Raw genomic sequence first — 20,486 nt, forward strand, 5'->3', positions numbered from 1 at the left:
AAAATGACTACATGTAAGCAAAGAGGTTTTATGAATTTGAAGTTTAATTCTTTTAATGAAAGAATTTTCCCTAATGGTTCATGCATGCTGATATTCAGAATATATCATTTTAAAACCTGTTATGTTTTATAGGTCACCATATCATCAGCCAACCTCTTACAGACCACGATTATTGCTGTCTGGAGAACGAGGTTCAGGTCAAACTTCTCACCTTGCTCCAGCAGTTTTGCATACACTAGAAAGATTCTCTGTGCATCGGCTAGATCTCCCAGCACTTTACTCAGTTAGTGCCAAAACACCTGAAGAATCATGTGCACAGGTACGTTTGTACAATATCACAGTATGTTGCTTTTGTCTTGCTAGTGTGTATATAATGTATAGTGTGTATAGCTAAGGGTTTTTCAAAGATTGATGAATATTAACTTTTTCTTGGCTGTTTGTTAGCATTCTAATGTTAGTACAGAAGATCCTTTCACTGTATATTTTTTAAAATGAGTTCATGTTTTTCCTTCATTTTTCTGACCCTGTTTTCAAAGTTGTGGTTTCAGAGTTGAGTGTGGTGGTACACACCTTTAATCGCAGCACTTGGGAGGCAGAGGCAGGTGGATTTCTGTGAGACTGAGGCCAGCCTAGTCAAGTTCCAGGCCAGTTGGGGCTACAGGGAGACCTGTCTCTACCAACCAACCAACCAACAAACAACAAATCAAAGATGTGGTTTCAGAGTCATTTTAGACTGTCTTTGTTTAGAGCCTCATTCTAGAAAGGGAAATGATATTTAATTTGTATCAGTACTGTAGTATATTTGATGCTCGATTTCTTTCTCTTAGGAAACAATGATGCCTTATGAGGCAAAGGACTTGGTAGGGTTATTTATATTTGCTGAGGTTTATATATACAGCCATAAATCAATTACAAATTATATCATGTTGGAACTGGGAAAGGGTGAGGGGAGTAAATCTTTTAATTGATTTTCATAGAATATATTTTGATCATATTCAGACCCTCTTTCCCATTTCTACCCTCACCTTACTGTTCCCTCGTACTCGTGACTTCATGTCTTGTATTACCATTTTTTTTTTTTCAAGGCCTATCAAGTCTAATCTGTATTCCCCAAAATGCTTTTGGGCATGGGTTCTATACCATGGTGTCTCTTCAACCTGCTAGGTGACATACCCTTAAAGGGAACTGAATCTCCCTTTCCCTGGCAGCTATCTACTTCCAGTAGATCTTAGGCTAGGACTGGGTCTTCTTGCCTATCTCCTCCATCCATGCTGAATTTTTGTCTGACTTGGGTTTGCACAAGTCTTGTGCATGCTGTCACAAGTGTTGTGGGTTTATATGTGCAGCTACCCTGTGATATCTAGACAGTATAGTTTCCTTGTAGTTATCTACCATCTCTGGCTCTTAAAATCTTTCTGCTTCCTCTTCTACAATGATCCCTGGGAGGAGAGGATGTGATATAAGTATCTCATTTAGGAATGAGCACTCTGCAATGTCTTGTTCTTTGTACATTGACCAGTTGTGGGTCTTTGCTGTAAGAAGAAGCTTCTCTGGTAAGCGTCAAGGAATGCGCTGATCTACAAGTATAATAGCAAATCATTAGGAGTCAATACTATGCCTGTTTTGCACTGTAGATTCTCCCCTACAGCCTGTGACCTGTCTAGCCACAGGCTCTTGGCCTTGATAACAGTGCCAGGTATTGGCCACATCTTGTGAAGTGGGCCAATCACAAGGTGGTTGTTTACTCCCAGTAATTTTTGTGCCACTATTGCACCAGTGTGAGTGTCTTGCCAGACCAGTCATTACTGTAGTTTGCAGGGTTTACAGCAGGGTAAGGTTGATGGTTAATTTTCTCTCCCAGTAGCATGCATAACACCTGAGGGAAATAAATTTTTGAGCCAAGGAGGACTAAGTGTTTCTATATCTCTATATAGTATCTGCTTCATAGTGAGTGCTCTTTAGATATTTTTTTAAACTTTTTTTTTTCTTTTTCCCATGTTCATGTCTGTATGTGTGATGGGTATGCATACATGTGGAGGCCTGAGGCTAATGTTGGGAATCATTTTCTATACCTTTTCTACCTTATTCACTGCGAAAGGGTCTCTTAGTCAACCCAGAGCTTGCAAATATAGTTAGTCTCTCTAGCCAGGTTGCTTTGGGGATCCCCTGTCTCTGCCTTCTGAGACTAGAATTAAAGATGGGCTGTCATGCCTACCCAGCATTTACATGGGTTCTGGAGATATGAACTCCAGTCCTCAGCTTATTCAGCAAGCATTTTACCACTAAGCCATCTCCCCAATCCTTCCTTTATTTTTGAAAGAGGTTTTGCTCTGTTGCCTAACCTGGCCTGGAACTCCTAGTCTCAAGTGATCCTTCTGCCTCACCTCTCTAGTATCTGAGACTGCAGGTGTCTGCTCAGAAGAGGGTGCTTGTTAAATATTTGAACAGTCATATTTCTAATAAGAGAGAGAAGTGTCACTTTGTATTTTGATATTTAGCCCACTTTGTAATATAGTTTGGATTACTAATGAAGTAATATTTTACCCAATATTGTTGTTTGTAAGTATTTAATACCTGTGCTATAATTATTTACTTAGAAACCATTCCTGTCTTGTAGCAAGAGGTGTATGTTTGATAAACAGTTCATGGTAGTGTTGACTTAATCTTTTAGTAACAGCTGGGTTTGAACAGTACTGTGTGTGTGTGTGTGTGTGTGTGTGTGTGTGTGTGTGTGTGTGTGTGTCTGTCTGTCTGTCTGTCTCTGTCTGTATCTTTTTAAGACAGGATCTTTCTGTAGCTCTAGCTGACCTGGAACTGGCTATGTAGACCGGGCTGGCATCAGTCTCACAGAGACCTGCTTGCTTCTATATCCCTTTTGCTGGAATTAAAGGCATATACCACTGTGTCCGGCTGAACAGTACTTAGAAGATTTTGTTTAAAGGTTTCTTTCCAAAACCTCTGGGCTTAATAGAAAGCTGTATACCAGTGTTTTCCTCCTAGTTTGCACATTTAGTTCATCCTGTCTGTGAGGTTTTCAATACTGTTTACTTATATGCTTGCTCATACTTTTCCTTCTGGGTGGGAAAATTGTGGAGGTTTCTGTAAGATAATTTATTATTTTTTAATATTTTATTTATTATTTTTATTTTATGTGTATGAGTGTAATGCCTCAGAGTTCAGAAGAGGGCTTCGGATTCCCCTGGAACTGGAACCAAGGATGGTTCGTAGCTGCCATGTAGGTGCTGAATTGAACCCAGGTCCTCTGCAAGAGCAGTCAGTGCTCTTAACTGCTGAGCCATCTCTCTAGCCCCCTAAGTAAGAGAGAAAATGCTACAAATGGAGCTTATTAGCAAAAGAGTGATATGTCATTATTAAGGCATGCAAGGTTGCTTTAGACATTGAGAGACTTAAATATTGGAAAGGATGCAATAAAATTATAAATACTATCTGTGATATGATTGTATTTGGAAAAGTTACAGTACCAACTAAAATTGTTCAGGATAGTGAGAGAATTCTGTAAGGTGGGTACCTTCATAGTTAATGATCTAAAATTGGTGGCTTTTCTTTATGTAAATCAGTATAAGTTAAAATAGCAACTAGTTTACCTAATAATTAGCTGAAATAATTAATATATGCACTTAAGAGAAGAAAAGTCAAATTCAATTCAAAGGGACAATTGAATGAATACAAAGTAAACCTTGTTTTTAATTATTATATTATATTTCAGGGTATAAACCCAACTCAGATTATATGGAATAAATTTCAGCTACTTTGCTTACTAGTTGTGACCTAGAACACATTGATTAACCTAGTGGAGCCTCAATTTCCTCACAAGAAATTAAAATGATGGACACAGTATGAAGTTGTATGAAAATAAGCACATCAAACAGACCTTGTATATAATGCTCAACACATAAACTGCAGTCACATTTATCATTCTTGCTGCTTTTACTAAGACCAAAATGGGGAAGCTGTGAGATCTTTTAAAAATTATCCATAAATTAAGTAATCCCAGTTATGAACCCCCTATATTATAGGGAGAGCAGCCTAAGAAGATTTCTGTTTCTTTTAGATAGTAAGTATGAGAATAGCAATGTGAATTCTAGAGAAAAAAGTATCTCATAAAGGTTCTCTTTTAGATTTTTATAGGTAGAGTAGGATTGCAATAATAAGGAATTTGTACCTATACAGGGATAGACAAAGTAATAAGTCCAAAATAATTGACACCCAGACCTCTGTAGAAATAGTTTATGATGATGATGATGATGATGATGGACACAGCAAATAAATTTCATATCACTAAGATGAAAGAAATGGATTATTTAGTAAATGTTCTTAGAAAATTGACTGTCTCCGATAGGGACAATAGAAAAACAAAAGATAATGCATTTACCACTCAACAACTTCCAGGTCAGCAGCAAAATTGTAAAAGCACTAGAGAATTCACAAGGTCCATATGTTTATGATCTTGTGCTTAAGAACCCTGTCTCAAAAAGACCAAAAAAGTAAAAGAAAGTAATTTCTGGTTTTTTTTTTTTTTTTTTGGTCTTTTTGAGACAGGGTCTCCCTGTAGCCCCAGCTGACCTGGAACTCACTATGTAGACCAGGCTGGCCTCCAACTCACAGAGATCCACCTGCCTCTGCCTCCCGAGTGCTGGGATTAAAGGCGTGCGCTACCACGCCTGGCAAAGAAAGTAATTTCTAAGCAGTGCACAAAAGCTAGAACATGAAAAATTGAAGGTAGTTGACTATATAAAAATTTAAATTTTATGCCGGGCGTGGTGGTGCATGCCTTTAATCCCAGCACTTGGGAGGCAGAGGCAGGTAGATCTCTGTGAGTTTGAGGCCAGCCTGGTCTACATAGTGAGTTTCAGGCCAGCTGGGGCTATAGGGAAATCCTGTCTCCAAAAAAAAAAATAAAAATTTTTTTTTTAAATTTCACATAGCAAAAAGTATTCTTTAATAAAAGTAATAGACTTGTGAAAAGCATATCTGTTACACATCTCAGGAACAAGTTTCTTTCTAACAACAATATTTTAAAAAAAATTTTATCTTATGTGTATGAGTGTTTTGTCTACATGTATGTTAAGTACACCACATATATGCAGTGCCTGTGAAGGCCAGAAGAGGGTATTGGATCCTCTGAAACTGTAATTACAGTTATTAGCCACCATGTGAGTGCTGGGAACCAAACCCAGGGCCTCTGTAAGAGCAACAACTGCTCTTAACTTTTGAACCCTCTCTCCAACCCCAAGAAAAAATTTCTTAAACATTAATCATATTTAAGTCAGGAAAAAGAAAGAATAAGTATGTAACATAAAGCTTTGCAGAATATAGCAAGGTTTGGCACACACCTGTAAACTTTTAGCACTCTGAAGGCTAAGGCAGGGCAATCAAGAATCTCAAGATGAGGGACTGGAGAGATGGCTCAGCAGTTAACAGCACTGGTTGTTCTTCCAGAGGACCTGCGTTTGATTCCCAGCACCCACATGGTGGCTTACAATCATCTGTACCTCCAGTTCTAGGGGGATCCAATACCCTCTTCTGACCTCCGCAGGCATTGTACAACACGGATGCAGATGCAGGCAATACACTCATGCACATAAAATAAACAACAAAATACAAATATTAAAAAAACAAAAAGAATCTCACACTTGGGAGGCAGAGGCAGGTGGATCTCTGTGAGTTCAAGGCCAGCCTCATCTACATAGTGAGTTCCAGGACAGCTGGGGCTACAGGGAGACCCTGTCTCAAAAAGATGAAAAAAAAAAAAAAAAAAGAATCTCAAGATGAGATCAGGTGTTGAGGAGCACACCTTTAATCCCAGCACTCCCAGAGGTAGAGAAAGAGGCAGATGAATTCCTCTGAGTTCAAAGCCATCCTAGTCTACATAGTGAGTTCCAGGTCAACCAATCAAGGCTACATGAGACCCTGTTTCAAAAAACAGGAAACAATACAAACAAAAAAATCAAGGTGAGTCTGGGCAAGAACCTTTCTTACTCCCTCTATACCCCTAAAAAGAGCAAAATAGGAGTAGGCTGGATATTTATGAGAAGAAAAGAAAAATGAAAAGGCAGCCATAAAAAATTGAAAAGATTTTTAGCTTCACATATGAATGAAAATTACTACGTTTGTTTTAAAAAATAATAAAAATCAATTATGGAAACTTTGAAGATGTTGGATATTTGTAATTAGAATGCAAATTAAATTTACTTAATGATTTCTGAGTGTTATTTGCATTTTCTTTTTTTTTTTTTTTGGCTTTTTGAGACAGGGTCACCCTGCAGCCTCAGCTGACCTGGAACTCACTATGTAGCCCAGCCGGGCCTCGATCTCACAGAGATCCACCTGCCTCTGCCTCCAGAGTGCTGGGACTACAGGCATGTGCCACCATGCCCAGCTATTTGCATTTTCTTAATTATTTAAAGTACATATACCTTTTGAGCCTGAACTGTCTTTGGATATTTTCCCTAAAGGTCTATTGGTATTCATTGTAAATATATAAGGATCTCACGTCCAGGCGTCGTGGCACACGCCTGTAGTCCCAGCCCTTGGGAGGCAGAGGCGGATGGATCTCTGTGAGTTGGAGGCCAGCCTGGTCTCCATAGTGAGTTCCAGGCCAGCTACAAGGAAACCCTGTCTCAAAAAGACCAAAAAACCCCAAACAAACAAAAAATAGATATATATATCTTCATCATGGCATTGTGCATATTGACAAAATAGTACATAGAACAAATTGAAAATCCTTTAATGGAGGACTGGGTAAAATAAATCGTGGTATACCTTGACGTACAATGATATACTCTGAGGCCACTAGTAGAAACAAGGGTGGTTTACACAGATTAACATGGGAAAGTAAAGAGCAAGTACACAGGGAGGGGATTGGGTGTGACAGTGCCAAGAAGGAGCACAAACATCCCTCCACATCTATTCATAAATTATTAATTTTGACTTAGGGCCAGGAATTTGTGTAATTGGGAAATGAATAAACTTTAGAGCTTTTTGCCATTGTTCTTCTGTTTTTGTTTGTTTGTTTAATTTTGTGGTGCTGATGATAAAACTTCAGGCTTTGTGTATGCTAGGCAGGTGCTGTGCTGAACTAAATTTCTAACTGTCTTCATCTTTTTATGCTGACTATAATAATAAATTATAAGCATAAAGGAAAAAGTTTCATTTAATAGCAACTATTGTAGTGTTTGGAACCTTTTTTCTTTTTTATTACATTTATATTTGACTACAACAAGCAAATAAAAGGAGCTGGATATAGTGGTGTCTCTGTATTTCCAACTACTGAGAAGGCTGAGGTGGGAGGAATATTTGAGGCCAGAAGTGTATCAACCTGGATAGTATAGTGAGATCCTCCTCCCCTCTGTTTTTCCTTTGTATATGTGTGCACATGTGATGGTGAATGTCAAGGCCAGAAGTTAACCTCCAGTATGTTCCTCAGGAACCTTCTACTTTGTTTTTGAGACAGGGTCTCTCACTGGGACCTGGCACTTGCTGATGAAGCTAAGTTGGCTGGCCAGGCTCGCAAAGGATTTTCCTGTTTCCACCTCCTCAGCACTGGCATTACATGTGCATGCTACCATGTCTGGCAGCAAAAACTTCACGGAGTGAACTCTTTCCCCAGCACCAGCCCCCCGCACCCCTTACCAGATCCTGCCTCTTTAAAAAAAAAAACAGATTCAGCCCCAAATTCCAGCTTCAAGAGGTTTTCTACAAGTTCCAAGCTGAGCTTGGGCTGTACAGTGAGATTAGGCTGGCTTGAGCTGAAGTGTGAGACACAGCCTGAAAATAAAAAAAGGTCACTTTAAAAGAGAAACATTTTCAAAATGAGAGTCTCTGCTCTGTAGTTATCTAATAAGTGTATATAGAGAGGAATGGTTTACTGGTTTTAACAATTCATGGCTTCACTTTTTTATTGTACACCACTTCCTTTTGTACTTTGAGACAGCTCATTTTATCACTGTGTGCTCCATAGCTTCTTAGAAACAGCTTACTCTCGAATAAGCCCCAGTTGGATATCCTTATTCAAGGATGAGTTAGAACTGTGTAGTTAGGACAGCCTAAGCCATCACTCTTCTGAACACTGGCAGAGATCAGTTAATCCCTAGAGTCAGTCCCTGTTTATTTGTATCTTAAGTATACATTTTTAAAAAATTAAATTTATAGCTGGAATAGTTTCTTTTTAACAAATTATCTGAAGAGATTATTATTTTGTAAAAATGAATTTTTGCCAGGTGTGGTGGTGCATGCCTTTAATCCCAGCACTGGGAGCCAGAGGCAGGCAGATCTCTGTGAGTTCGAGGCCAGCCTGGTCTCCATCAGCGAATCCAAAAACATTTTTTTTGTCTTTTTGAGACAGGGTCTCCCTGTAGCCCCAGCTGGCCTAGAACTCACCATGTAGACTAGGCTGGCCTTGAACTCACAGAGATCCACCTGCCTCTGCCTCCCAAGTGCTGGGATTAAAGGCGTGCACCACCACGCCCGGCAAAATGAAATTTTTTATAACCTATGAAGTTTGGCAAATCTGATTATAAGTACCTAGAAAAAAAGCTGAGGGTTGAGGGCATGACTCAGTGATAAACCACTAGAAACATTTTAAAGTCCTTCTCTCTTTTCTGTTTTCCTTCCTTCTACTTTGCCTTACCTTCCCTGGGAGCTAAGACACCTATGCTGGGGATGAACGCTAAACAAATGTGTTACATAAGGGTTCCATCTGTGGCAAGTTATTCTTGGCATTTTCTTGGGCTTTAATGCACTTTATGTCTTTATTCACTTATTTATTTATTTAGTTTATGTGCGTGTGTGTGTATGCACATGCATGCGTGCATGCACACATGTACACGTACATGCTGTGGCACACACATCGAATCAAAAGACAATGTTCATTAGTTGGTTCTCTTCTTCCACCATGTGGATTCTGGGGACTGAACTCATGTCATCAGGTTTCCAAGCATATTTATGCACTGAACCATCTCACTGGCAGCCCCTTCTTACATACTTAATATAAAGTAAGGTGGTTATTTAGTAGTGTAGGATGACTATGAAAGGAAAGACGTCCAGAATCACCTTTAAAGAGCTGTATCTATATGTATGAACAAAGTAAAAAGGAGAGGAGCCCTTTGTGGTATTCTTTATCCTGTGGGGATAGTGGTGTGTGTGTGTGTGTGTGTGTGTGTGTGTGTGTGTGTGTTTTCTGGTCTTTTTGAGGCAGGGTGTCCCTGTAGCCCCAGCTGTCCTGGAACTCACTGTGTAGACCAGGCTGGCCTTGAACTCACAGAGATCCACCTGCTTCTGCCTCCCGAGTGCTGGGACTAAAGGTGTGCGCCACCATTCCTGGCAATTGTATGTATGTGTGTGTATATATATATATATACACACACACACATATATATGTATATATATATATATATTTGGGGGGGTCTTTTTGAGACAAGGTCTCCCTGTAGCCCCAGCTGCCCTGGGTTCACCATGGAGACCAGGCTGGCCTCGAACTCACAGAGATCTGCCTGCCTCTGCCTCCCGAGTGCTGGGATTAAAGGCGTACGCCACCATGCCTGGCCTATATATATTTTTGAAAACATACATATGCAAAATGTATGACAAGTCTTCCTTTTTCCATCTGACTGCCTCAATCCTCAATTAATACTTGAAATGAAAAATGTTACAGGTGTTCGTGTCTACTGGAGTTTTTCTCATCATTTATTTTTTATTTTTATTTTATGTGCACAAGTGTATTGCCTGCATGTATGTGAGTATAGCCATGTCATGCAATGCCATGGAGGTCAGAAGAGGGCTTCATATTCCCCTGTAACTGGAGTTAAGGACGGTTCATAGTCGCCCTATGGGTGCTGGGATTCAAACCCAGATCCTCTGCTAGAGCAGTCAGTGCTCTTAACCACTGAGCCATCTCTCCAACCCCTTCTCATCATTTCTTAAGATTTAGTGTGTATGGGCTGGAGAGATCACTCAGCAACTAAGCACTGGCTAGCTTCTCTTGCACAGGACCTGGGTTCAAATACCAGCACCCACATGGAGGCTAACAACCACCCATAACTCCAATTCCAAGGAATCTGACACCTCTTCTAGCCTCCACAGGCAATTGCAAAACATGGGTGCACTTACATATATGTGGCCATAACACTCGTACACATTAAATAAAGAAAAAGAAAAAAATGATTTAGTGTATATTAGGTTTGCTTGGTGGTACTTATTGAAATTTCTGATCCTATGACTCTAGTCCCAGAGGTTCTAATTCACTGAATTTGGAACAGACTTCAGCAATGTATATTTTTATTTTTTTATTTACTTTGTGTATGAGTGCTATAATTGCATGTATGTACATGCACCCATGTCGTGCAGTGCTCTTGGAGGCCAAAAGAGGGCGTTAGATCCCCTGGAACAGGAGTTATAGATAGTTGATAGCTGTGGGTGCTCTCAGTGCTCTTAACTGCTAAAGCCCAGGCAAGGAATGCATATTTTAAACATTCACCCCGTGTCTTACTATTATAGGTCTTAAACTAATCACATTTTGATATATAATATTTTCCCCAGTCACTGGACATTAGTTGGAGATAACATGACTCTGAGTGTGTACATATGTGTTCCACTTCTGTTACTGAGCATTTCATAGAATTCCAAGGCAAACGGAAAATCTTGGAATATTTATGGTTGCTGACTTAAGTTCACAAGTAATTATTGATCTGTATAATAAGACCTGAGTTGTTAGCATCTATAGTAAAAGACTATTAAAAAAACAACAAGCTAGGCATGCCTCAAATCCCAGCACTTGGAGGCAGGAAGAGTGGGAATTGGAGACAGAGAGCAAGAATTCAGCATCATCCTGGGCTGCATAATGCTTTCAAGGCCAGCCTGAGTTACATGAACCTCTCAAAGAGAGAAAGGTGGTGTGGGAAAGGAAGGTAGAGGGAGGGAGAGAGAAAGAGAGACAGAGAGAGAAACAACAAAACAAAAATCAACTGTGATTCCACTTCTCCTACATCCTCATGTGAATGATATCTCCTGTATTAGTATTGATTTAGAAAAAAGGACTGATGAATGTGTTGTGTTTTATCTTTTTTATTAAGAGAGATAATTGAATTAATAATTATTAATCAAACCTTTGGAATTGGGTACTGTATGATATTATAAATAATATGAAATAGTGAATTAGATATTTAGTTTTTAGTGAAAATTTAAGTATTTTTCTTTCCCCAGAAAGATGTGTCTGAAAGTTCTCAGAGACTCCCCTTTTTGATCAGTAACACTGAGAAATCAACACTTACCTCAGTGCATACTCTGGTTGTTGTTTGTGTTTGCTAACATGGGAATCTGAGTTTTTCTGTAGCACACCTCCTCGAACTTGTGAGCAGATTAAATTATCTGGTCCAGAATGTGTAACAATTACTGAAATTCTTGAAGGCTTTAAGGAATGAAAGTACCAGAAAATTTAATTTTCATAAAGTACTAGTTTGTATTGCCATAGTTCAGAAACTAGTGTAGATATGCTTTATCACAGGCTGATTTTATATGCACATAAAAAAAATGGTACTTTTTTTTCTTGAATCCTTATCTTTAGAAGCCAGACAGTGTCTTGTTTTCACAGATGCTCAGTAAATCTTAGGCGGATAGGCTATAAATGGAGTAAAAAATGATATAATCACTGGCAATGCAGAAATGTTACTTAATAGCAAGACAAGGAATTCAGCTTATTAGTGCTTTAACGTTTTTGTAAAAATTGAGTGTTTTAGCTCCCCAAAAGTTTTACTTTCAGCTGTGTTCCATAATTTTAGTAAAGTCATAATACTGTTAAGGTCCCAAGATAAATTCTGGGTGTTTCTTGATGACGTAAAGCTGTTCAGCTTTGTTCTGGATAGCCCCCTTTAGGCAAGTGAAAGCTTAAGTGATTTGAGAGTTCTGCTTCATTCACAATTGTGTTTACTTTTTTTCCCCCTCTAGGTTTCCATTTTAAATAAAGTGGTTTATTTTAAGGCTGTAAATTCTAAATTTAAAAAAATGCACTGGGCTGGATGTGTAGCTCAGTGGTAGAGACTGATCTAATATGTGCAAGGCTCCCAGTTTGATCCCCAGAGCTGTGAAAAGAAACAAAGAAAACACAGAATTTTCACACATTCAACATGTTATATGTGTTGAGGATCAGACCAAGGGCCACACAAGAGACAAGTGCTCCTACCCTTGATCTGCACTCTCAGCCCCTGAATGCTTTAATTTGCTGGCTGAAATAGTGACTTCTAAGTTTAGCTTTTCAGGTAATTAGAACTCTTGTAAATATAACTGCAGTTTAGCATTTCTGCTTCCTTGAACAGAGTGGATACTTCTGTTTTCAGCGGCCCGAGTTTTGCCGTTAATATCTTTAATACCCAGCAAAAGTGGTTTGTAATTAAAAAAAAACTTAACAAATAAAACTAGCTAAAAGACTCTAATGTCTGGGTAAGAAGGTCAGAAGGAAATGCTTAAAAAATCCAAATGAGCAGTTCACAGACACTGGTGTTTGTTCATTTTACTTGTGCAAGAGTGCTGGTCATGTCAGAGGTATTTTGAAACGGTTGGTTCAGTAATTTGGCCTACTGTCTTTTTTTCTCTATAACAGTTTTTCTGTTTTCTACTACACCTTGCACATCTACCAATCCAAGACACCCTATAGGTGAGTATTTTTCTAGTTCTCAAATGGCATCAGTTATTCCCAAGCCAGTTGCCACTTCATTAAAACTAGCTCTATTTTTCTACTCTCAATTAACTAGTATTTGATTTCACAGAAGGTATTTTACTTCACGACTTTAAAAGTTACCGATAGGGATATAGCTCAGCAACAGAGCACTTCCCTATTATGAGTGAGGCCTTGGGTTCCATCCCCAGCACCCCTACTCCCAGCACTGTCTACCATTACCAGTGAACTGCTGAAGAACTGTTTTTATATTAGCTCCCAAAAAGTAGCACCTCAGAATTCACAAGATTGATTGTCTTTACTCTCATGTTTGTACTCTAAGAAATTTTATTTTGTCTCTCATTCCCCTCTCCCCCTCGCCCCCTGAGCTGAGGAGTGAACTCAGGACCTTTCACTTGCTAGGCAAGTGCTCTGTCACTGAGCTACATCCCTAAGCCCTCTAAGAATCTTTAAATGCTAGTTTCAGCCTTTTTTTTTTTTTTTTTTTAAATTTGGTCTTTTTGAGAGACAGGGTTTCTCTCTAGCCCCAGCTGGCCTGGAACTTGCTGTATAGACTAGGCTGGTCTGGAACTCACAGAGATCTGCCTGCCTCTGCCTCCCGAGTGCTAGGATTAAAGGCATGGGCCACTAGGCCCAACTAGTTTCAGACTTTAAAAAAAGAAAAACAATTTTGGAGGTACTTGGGATTGAATTTAGGGTCTTATGAATACTAGACAAACACTCTACCACTAAGTTGTATTCCTAGCCCTCTTTGTGAATTTTTAGTAGAAAAACTGGGAAATTAGAACAGATTTTTTTTGTCCTTTTTTGGTTTTATGTTTAAGAAAAATATGAAAGTATGTATTAATCTAAGATACAAACAAAAAGAAAAATTAGAAGTGCTTTTTAATTTTTCTAGGAAGTAAACAGGGTTCCCAACTAAAGACTTAGGAGAAACATTATGGAAGAAACCCTAGATGTTGGTTATGTCTATAGTTTCCTATGATTAGGTTAGTTCTCAATTCACACCCCTGTTGTACTCATGGATTTAAAAGGCTAAGCCTTTTGGGTTTTCTGTATTTGACTTAAACTTGTCTGATCTTTTTTTTTTTTTTTTAACCTGTTTTGGGTTTTTGTTTGTTTGTTTGTTTGTTTGTTTATTTATTTATTTTTGGTCTTTTTGAGACAGGGTCTCCCTGTAGCCCCAGCTGTCCTAGAACTCACTACATAGACCAGGCTGGCCTTGAACTCAGAGATCCGCCTGTCTCTGTCTCCTGAGTGCTGGGATTAGAGGCGTGCGCCACCATGCCCGGTTGTAATATAATTTTTAAAATTCTACAAAGAAAAAGATGTTTTCCTAAAGGCTTTGAAAGTAACAGAGAGTATTATGTTCAAATTGTTAATTTTGAAAAGAATTCGATAAAAAGAAAAAAAGAAATAGAATCAAAACCTCATCTCTTTTAGAGCTGGCAATGCTTATATGTAGCCTAGTCTTGCAGTACAGGTAAAGCACCTGTAGCACTGTGGTGTTTAACATCTGGCTTTGTGAAGTTCTTATTATCCCTAACCTGTTGTTGTGCCCATCCTCTGATGCTTGATAACAGCTGGGTATTCTCCACATGTATTCCCAGACAACCTCATAGATGTACTAGAATGAAAGGCAAAAATTAATTTTCTTAAGGCATGTTTCATTTCTCTTCCACACTGGGCATATGGTGACTTGCATGGCTGAATTTAGTGGCTCGTTTTCTGAGGTTTGTTAGTAGGCTATCCTTTGTTAGTCTCTTTCATTTGATAAACTTTCTTTCCCTGGTGATTCTCTCTTAATTTTACCAGCACACACAGAGGAATTGGACGGCAATAAGAATTAGTTTTTGTCTGTAAGAACTTTGAGGAGAAAAATAATCTGAAATTTTCAAGATTTAGGATAAGAAGGTATATATTTTCAGAAAAGGTTAGAATGTGTGAGTCCTGAAGGAGCTGTGCTCCAGCTGTTCTGGATTGGTGGATATGCAAATACCAACAAAGGAGGGAACAAGTATTTCTTTTGGTGCAGATGATCATTAACATTTCTACTTCTTCCAGTTTGAGGGAAAATCTTATCTGAGCCTCTTTCATCTGGTTAATCTGAATTAGCAGTACATTTTATTTACACAAAAGGTTTAAGTTTTAAAATATTAATGAATTCATGAAAATGGTAAACTTGCTCATTAAAGAAAAAGAATCCCTTTGATTCTTCAGGAAGTTTCTATGATCCTACTAGTTTATGTTCATTTGTTTATTTTTGTTTGCTGTTTTGTGACAAGGTCTCCCTATATAGCCCAGGCTGACCTCAGACTTGCTATGTAGCCCAATCTGGCTTTGAACTCACAATCCTTTTGCCTCAGCCATCTAAGTGCTGGGATATAGGCATGCACTACTACATCTGACTCCTATTAATTTAATGCTAGATTCTTACTATCCTTTATATTATATAGGCTAATTATAATGTGTTTAAAATAAGGGAAATAGCTAGATAGTATAATTTTCAAGTTAGATTGAAGAAGTACTGTCACATTTTTACCTTTATATCTGAAATTTGTTAAAAATACTGACAGGATTGTGTATTAACATGCAAGAATTCCATGATGGGCTGTTGAACTGTTAACTTACTTGTAAAGGAGAATAGTTCTGCTTAGCAGCTTACTAATAGCCAGTCTGGTTCCTGTTGATAAATGTTGACAGAGTGTGACAGAAACTATGGTTTTTAATGAATGACAAGGAAAATGTTGTTTTGAATTTTCTGATAGTGACAGTGTCTCAGGGATCTTTGATAATGTGTTTATTCCTCATTAGAGAAATAGACTATGTTGTGGCTATGAAGAATTGAAGTTCAGGTAATAGAAAGAGGTGAATAAGTGTTTAAGAAGTAGGTCATTAAATTAAAGCTCTAAGACATGGTATCTTGGTTAAGATATTTATTCATATGCTGAGTAATTTTAGATGTCATGCTCAAGTATTTCAACCATGTTGTCCTTTTCTACTTGTGTCAAGTTTACTAATATACTCTTAACACGAATGCTAGAGATGTATGCTTATCTTTTTATTTGCAGCATATTTTATAGTGGTTTGCCTTATTTTTTGTACATGATAAGGAGAACAATTTGCTGCCATTATACTGCCAGTAGATACTGAATAGGAGTAGTCAAATTGCAAAGTAAATGTTCTTTTATAATGGGACAGGAGTAGATATGAGATATGCATATAGGCTTGTGCATCCTATCTTAACATTAAATTTGGTTGGGAACATGAAACATTAACAGGTTTGACATTTAATATATCTAGGAGATGCTGGGTAGATTTTAGGGTTTTTGAGTTTTAAAATACTGGTTCTTTCCTTAGATATTTCGAGAAGCTCGAAGAACAGTACCTAGTATTGTTTACATGCCTCATATTGGTGACTGGTGGGAAGCTGTCAGTGAAACTGTGAGAGCAACTTTTCTGACACTGCTACAAGATATACCATCATTTTCACCTATATTTTTGTTGTCTACCTCTGAAACCATGTACAGTGAATTGCCTGAAGAGGTAAGAGCTGATTAAATGTTTATTGTTAAAAAATGGTTGATCTTATAAATTAGATACCTTTTAATTAGAATAAAATCAATACTATCAGGATTCTTACACTGCTTCTGTGCTTATTAGCGGCCATTATTCTTGTTTGGTATCATATTGATATCTTCCTCACTGTTGTGAAGTTTGGGATAATTCAATACCAGATAATTCATTTTTGATTATTTAATATTGATATTATATAAATACCATTAAGCATGTTTTTTAGTTTAACATCATAGAGTGAAATAAAGTTTAACTGTTTGTGACAAGAATAACAAAAAACCAAGATATGGAACTTGCTATGTAGACCAGGCTGGCCTCGAACTCATAGAGATCTGCCTGCCTCTGCCTCTCAAGTGCTGCGATTAAAGGCATGAGCCACCAGGCCTGGCTTGAATAATTAGTCTTCTAAAAACAATGAATATTTTTTTATTCCTTGAGAATTTTATACACTGTATTTGATCATGTTCACCCCAACTCCTCCCATTAATTCCTCTTAGATCCACCCCCACCTCCCTAGCTCCCCAACTTCAGGCCCTCTTTTTTATTTTAAATTTAATAACCTGTTGACTCCAATTTTTGTTGCCCATATACTTGGGGCCATGCAGTGTGGTCAACCTCCCTGGAGCCACAGTTTTAAATTCTTCTTGCCCCAGAAGCCGTCAGCTGTCCTTAGGGGTTGGATCCTAAGAATTTGTTTCTGCTTCATACTAGAATGTTCACTGACTTGATCTTGTGGAAGTCCTGCTCAGGCAACCACATCTTTTGTGAGTTCATGAGTTCCTGTCATGTCCAGAAGACACTGTTTTGCTCTAGTCCTTCTCAGCCTCTGTTTTTATTAGTCTTCTGATCTTGGATAAATATTTCAACCTAGAATAACTTAAGTTTTCTTATCTGTAAAATATGGATAATAGAATTGTTGGTGTGTGACACTATATGCAAGCGTATTTTGAAAACCATAAAGGTATAAAATGTTTAGTGTTAGTGTTATAAAATAGAAATGCAGGACCTGGGGATATAGCTCAGTTGGTAGAATGTTTGCTAAGCACCACATAAAACAGGTGTGGTGGTGAATACCTGTATTCCTAGCACTTAAGAGGCTGCCTCAGGAGGATCAGAACTTGTAGACCATTCCAGCTATGAGGAAGTTCCAGGCCTACCTGTGATACTTGAGACCCTGACTCCAAAAAAAAAAAAAAAAAAAGCAGTTGGTATAGAATTATCTAACCCTAGACATAACCTAGGGACTACTTTTATAAGTTAGATCATCTCTGTCAATTTGTTTGCTTAAGATTTTATAAAAAGAGGGGGCTGGAGCGATGGCTCAGTGGTTAAGAGTTCTGACTGCTCTTGCAGAGGACCCAGGTTTGATATCCGGCACCCACATGGCAGCTACGAACTGTCTTTAACTCCAGTTCCAGGGGAATCCGAAGCCCTCTTCTGACCTCCCCGGCACTACATGATATGGGTGCACTCACATACATGCAGACAATGCACTCATACACACATAAATATTTGGGAAATAAAGGGTTTCAGATGGGAGCATTTTCCTCTATATTGTTTGAAAATTTTATGAATTCTAAAGTATCTGTTAGGTTTTTTTTGTTTTGTTTTGTTTTACTTTCTTTCTTTTAACAAATTGAGACAAAGGTTTTACTGTATAGCCCAGGATAGTCTGGAATAGACCCTTCCTCCTGCCTCAGCCTCCAAAATGCTGGGATTATAGGTAAGGGTGACCACACCTGACTTGAGCTCTGTTTAATGGGGGAGAGGGGTACAGTTTGAAACACAGAATTTTGTACATGCTAGGCAAGCACTCTGCCATTGAGATACACCCTAGCTTGAGTCTACTGTTTTTATACAGCAGTTTTTAGTTTACTAATTTTTTTTTGACCATATGCATATGTAATTTTAAATATTTTATTTTTATTTTCTATGGATATGAGTGTATTGCCTGATTGTGTACAAGTGCACCCATGTCATGCAATGCCCATGGAGGTCAAAAGAAGGTGTCGGATCCCCTGGAACTGGAGTTACAAATGGTTGTTAGCCACCATGTAGGTGCTAGGAATCAAACCTGCATCCTGCAAGAGCAGTCAATGCTCTTAACCGCTGAGTCATCTCTCTAGTCCTGCATATGTAATTTCAATGTTGGTTAATATTTTTTATTTTTTTATTTTGTGTGTATGAGTGTATTGTGTGCATGTATGTATGTGTACCTGTGTCATGCAATGCCCACAGAGGTCAGAAGAGGGTGTCGGATATGCTGGAACTAGAGTTATGGACGGTTGTCAGCTGCCATTGTAGGTCCTGGGAACTGAACCCAGGTCCTCTGCAAGAGCAGCCAGTGCTCTTAACCGCTGAGCCGTTTCTCCTATCCCTTTTGGTTAATATTTTAAAGCTAGCATTAAATAGTAGCTAAAATATTGGAAATATGTCAACATTGAACCTGAGGTTTTGGCTTTTTTTCTTATTAAAAATTTTTTTAAAAATTTTATGTGTATGAGTGTTTTGTCTACATGTATGCAAGTGTACTCTGTTGTACAATGCTCATGGAGGCCAGAAGAGGATGTTGGATTCTTTGGAACTGGAGTTAGGAATGATTGTTAGTCATCATGCTGGTGCTGGGAACCTAACCCAGGTCCTTTGCAAGAGCAGCCAGTGCTCTTAACCATTGAGCCATCTCTCTAGCACTTTCTTCTTGCTTTATGTTCTACATTTATAACTTTTATGAATCAAGTGGGTGTTAAGACTATTTATATTTGTACGGTGAAGATTATATGAGTTCTCCAGGCTACTAATTATATAGGGTTTTTTAAAATTGTGTGATTTTCTAAATCTATAATAAATTCTACTGTTGTAATCATAAAAGGAAAAGGTTTTCATCCATCCCCCCCAGCCACCACTTGAATGATAGGTACACACTTTGTAGCCCAGGCTGCCTCAGACTTACTATGTAACCCTGGTTGGCCTCAAACTCATGGCAGTCCTCATGCCTTAGCGTTCCAGGTGTGAGATTACAAGTGTGAACTATCATGCCTGGTTCTGCTCCATTTTTCAAAGAATTGTTTCCCACGGTACTAGTGTTTTGTTAGCAGGACAAAATAACACTCATCTTTTAGATCCTTTTGCATTTTCTTATAAATGTTTCTCTCTTTCTAGTCTGGAAAAAACAGTAGAATCCAGGTTTCTCTGATTCCAAAGATCATGCATTCCTTAAAACTCCATAGAAGTTGTTTCTGCATGTTATGTTGCTTAGGCCTGATGAGTGGTCAGGGAGATGCTGAATTTCGTAGTCATCTATTAGGACCATTGTTCATTCAACATGCGTTTATTTAGGTGCCTGTATGTTGCAATGAGATGTATTAGTAAATATGAATTTGCTAAGGCAGGTTACTGTCTGTTTTCTTTACCATTCCATGCACAGTGCCTAACTGCCTAGTATGGTTTCTGGATACATAACGTATAAACACAAACAGACATACATATACACATATGTATTTCTAGCATAGTAAATCTTTGTGTGTGTGTGTGTGCATGTGTGTCTTTTTGAGACAGGGTTTCCCTGTAGCCCCAGCTGGCCTGGAACTCACTTTGTAGACCAGTGTGGCCTCAAACTCACAGAGATCCACCTGCCTCTGCCTCCCGAGTACTGGGATTACAGGTGTGTGCTACCACGCCCGGCTAGCATAGTAAATCTTAATTGAATGAATGAATAAAATATGTGAAAACCAGATTTTCAATGTTCTACAAGAATTAAAGTTTGGAGAAGAAGAGACACTGAAAAAGTTAAAATACAATGAAATGCTACAGTGTGGGACTGGAGAGATGGTGCAGCTGTTAAGGACATCTGCTGCCCATGCAGAGGATTAGAGTTCAGTTCCCAGCACCCACAGCTGGAGGTTCACAACCACCTGTAACTACAGTTCCAAGGGATCTGATGGCCACTTCTGGTATAAGCACACTGAGGTACACACATATATACATATAATTAAAATTAATAATTAGCCAGGCATTGTGGCACACACCTTTAATCCCAGCACTTGGGAGGCAGGAGCAGGTAGATTTCTGTGAGTTTCAGGCCAGCCTGGTCTACATAGCAAGTTAAGGCCAGCTGGGATTACAGGGAGACTCTGTCTCAAAAAGACTAATAATAATAATAATAATAATAATAATAACATTTTTGAAAACTGCAGTAGTAAGTAGATTACATAAAAGAAAAAAA

General features: G+C 38.5%; 1 protein-coding gene across 2 annotated transcripts in view; it reads left to right on the plus strand.

The window, feature by feature from the left end:
- The window catches only part of Atad2b (ATPase family AAA domain containing 2B), a 163,464-nt gene that overhangs the window by 94,538 nt on the left and 48,440 nt on the right, over positions 1–20,486 (plus strand). For both annotated transcript variants that reach the window (XM_017802216.2, XM_008848859.3), the window contains exons 18-19: positions 133–319; positions 16,049–16,234. In XM_017802216.2, coding sequence (XP_017657705.1) covers positions 133–319; positions 16,049–16,234 — 373 coding nt within the window. The remainder of the gene's footprint in view (positions 1–132; positions 320–16,048; positions 16,235–20,486) is intronic.

This window comes from Nannospalax galili, unplaced genomic scaffold (genome assembly GCF_000622305.1).
Source record: "Nannospalax galili isolate Female #2095 unplaced genomic scaffold, S.galili_v1.0 scaffold1191, whole genome shotgun sequence".
Taxonomy (NCBI): Eukaryota; Metazoa; Chordata; class Mammalia; order Rodentia; family Spalacidae; genus Nannospalax; species Nannospalax galili.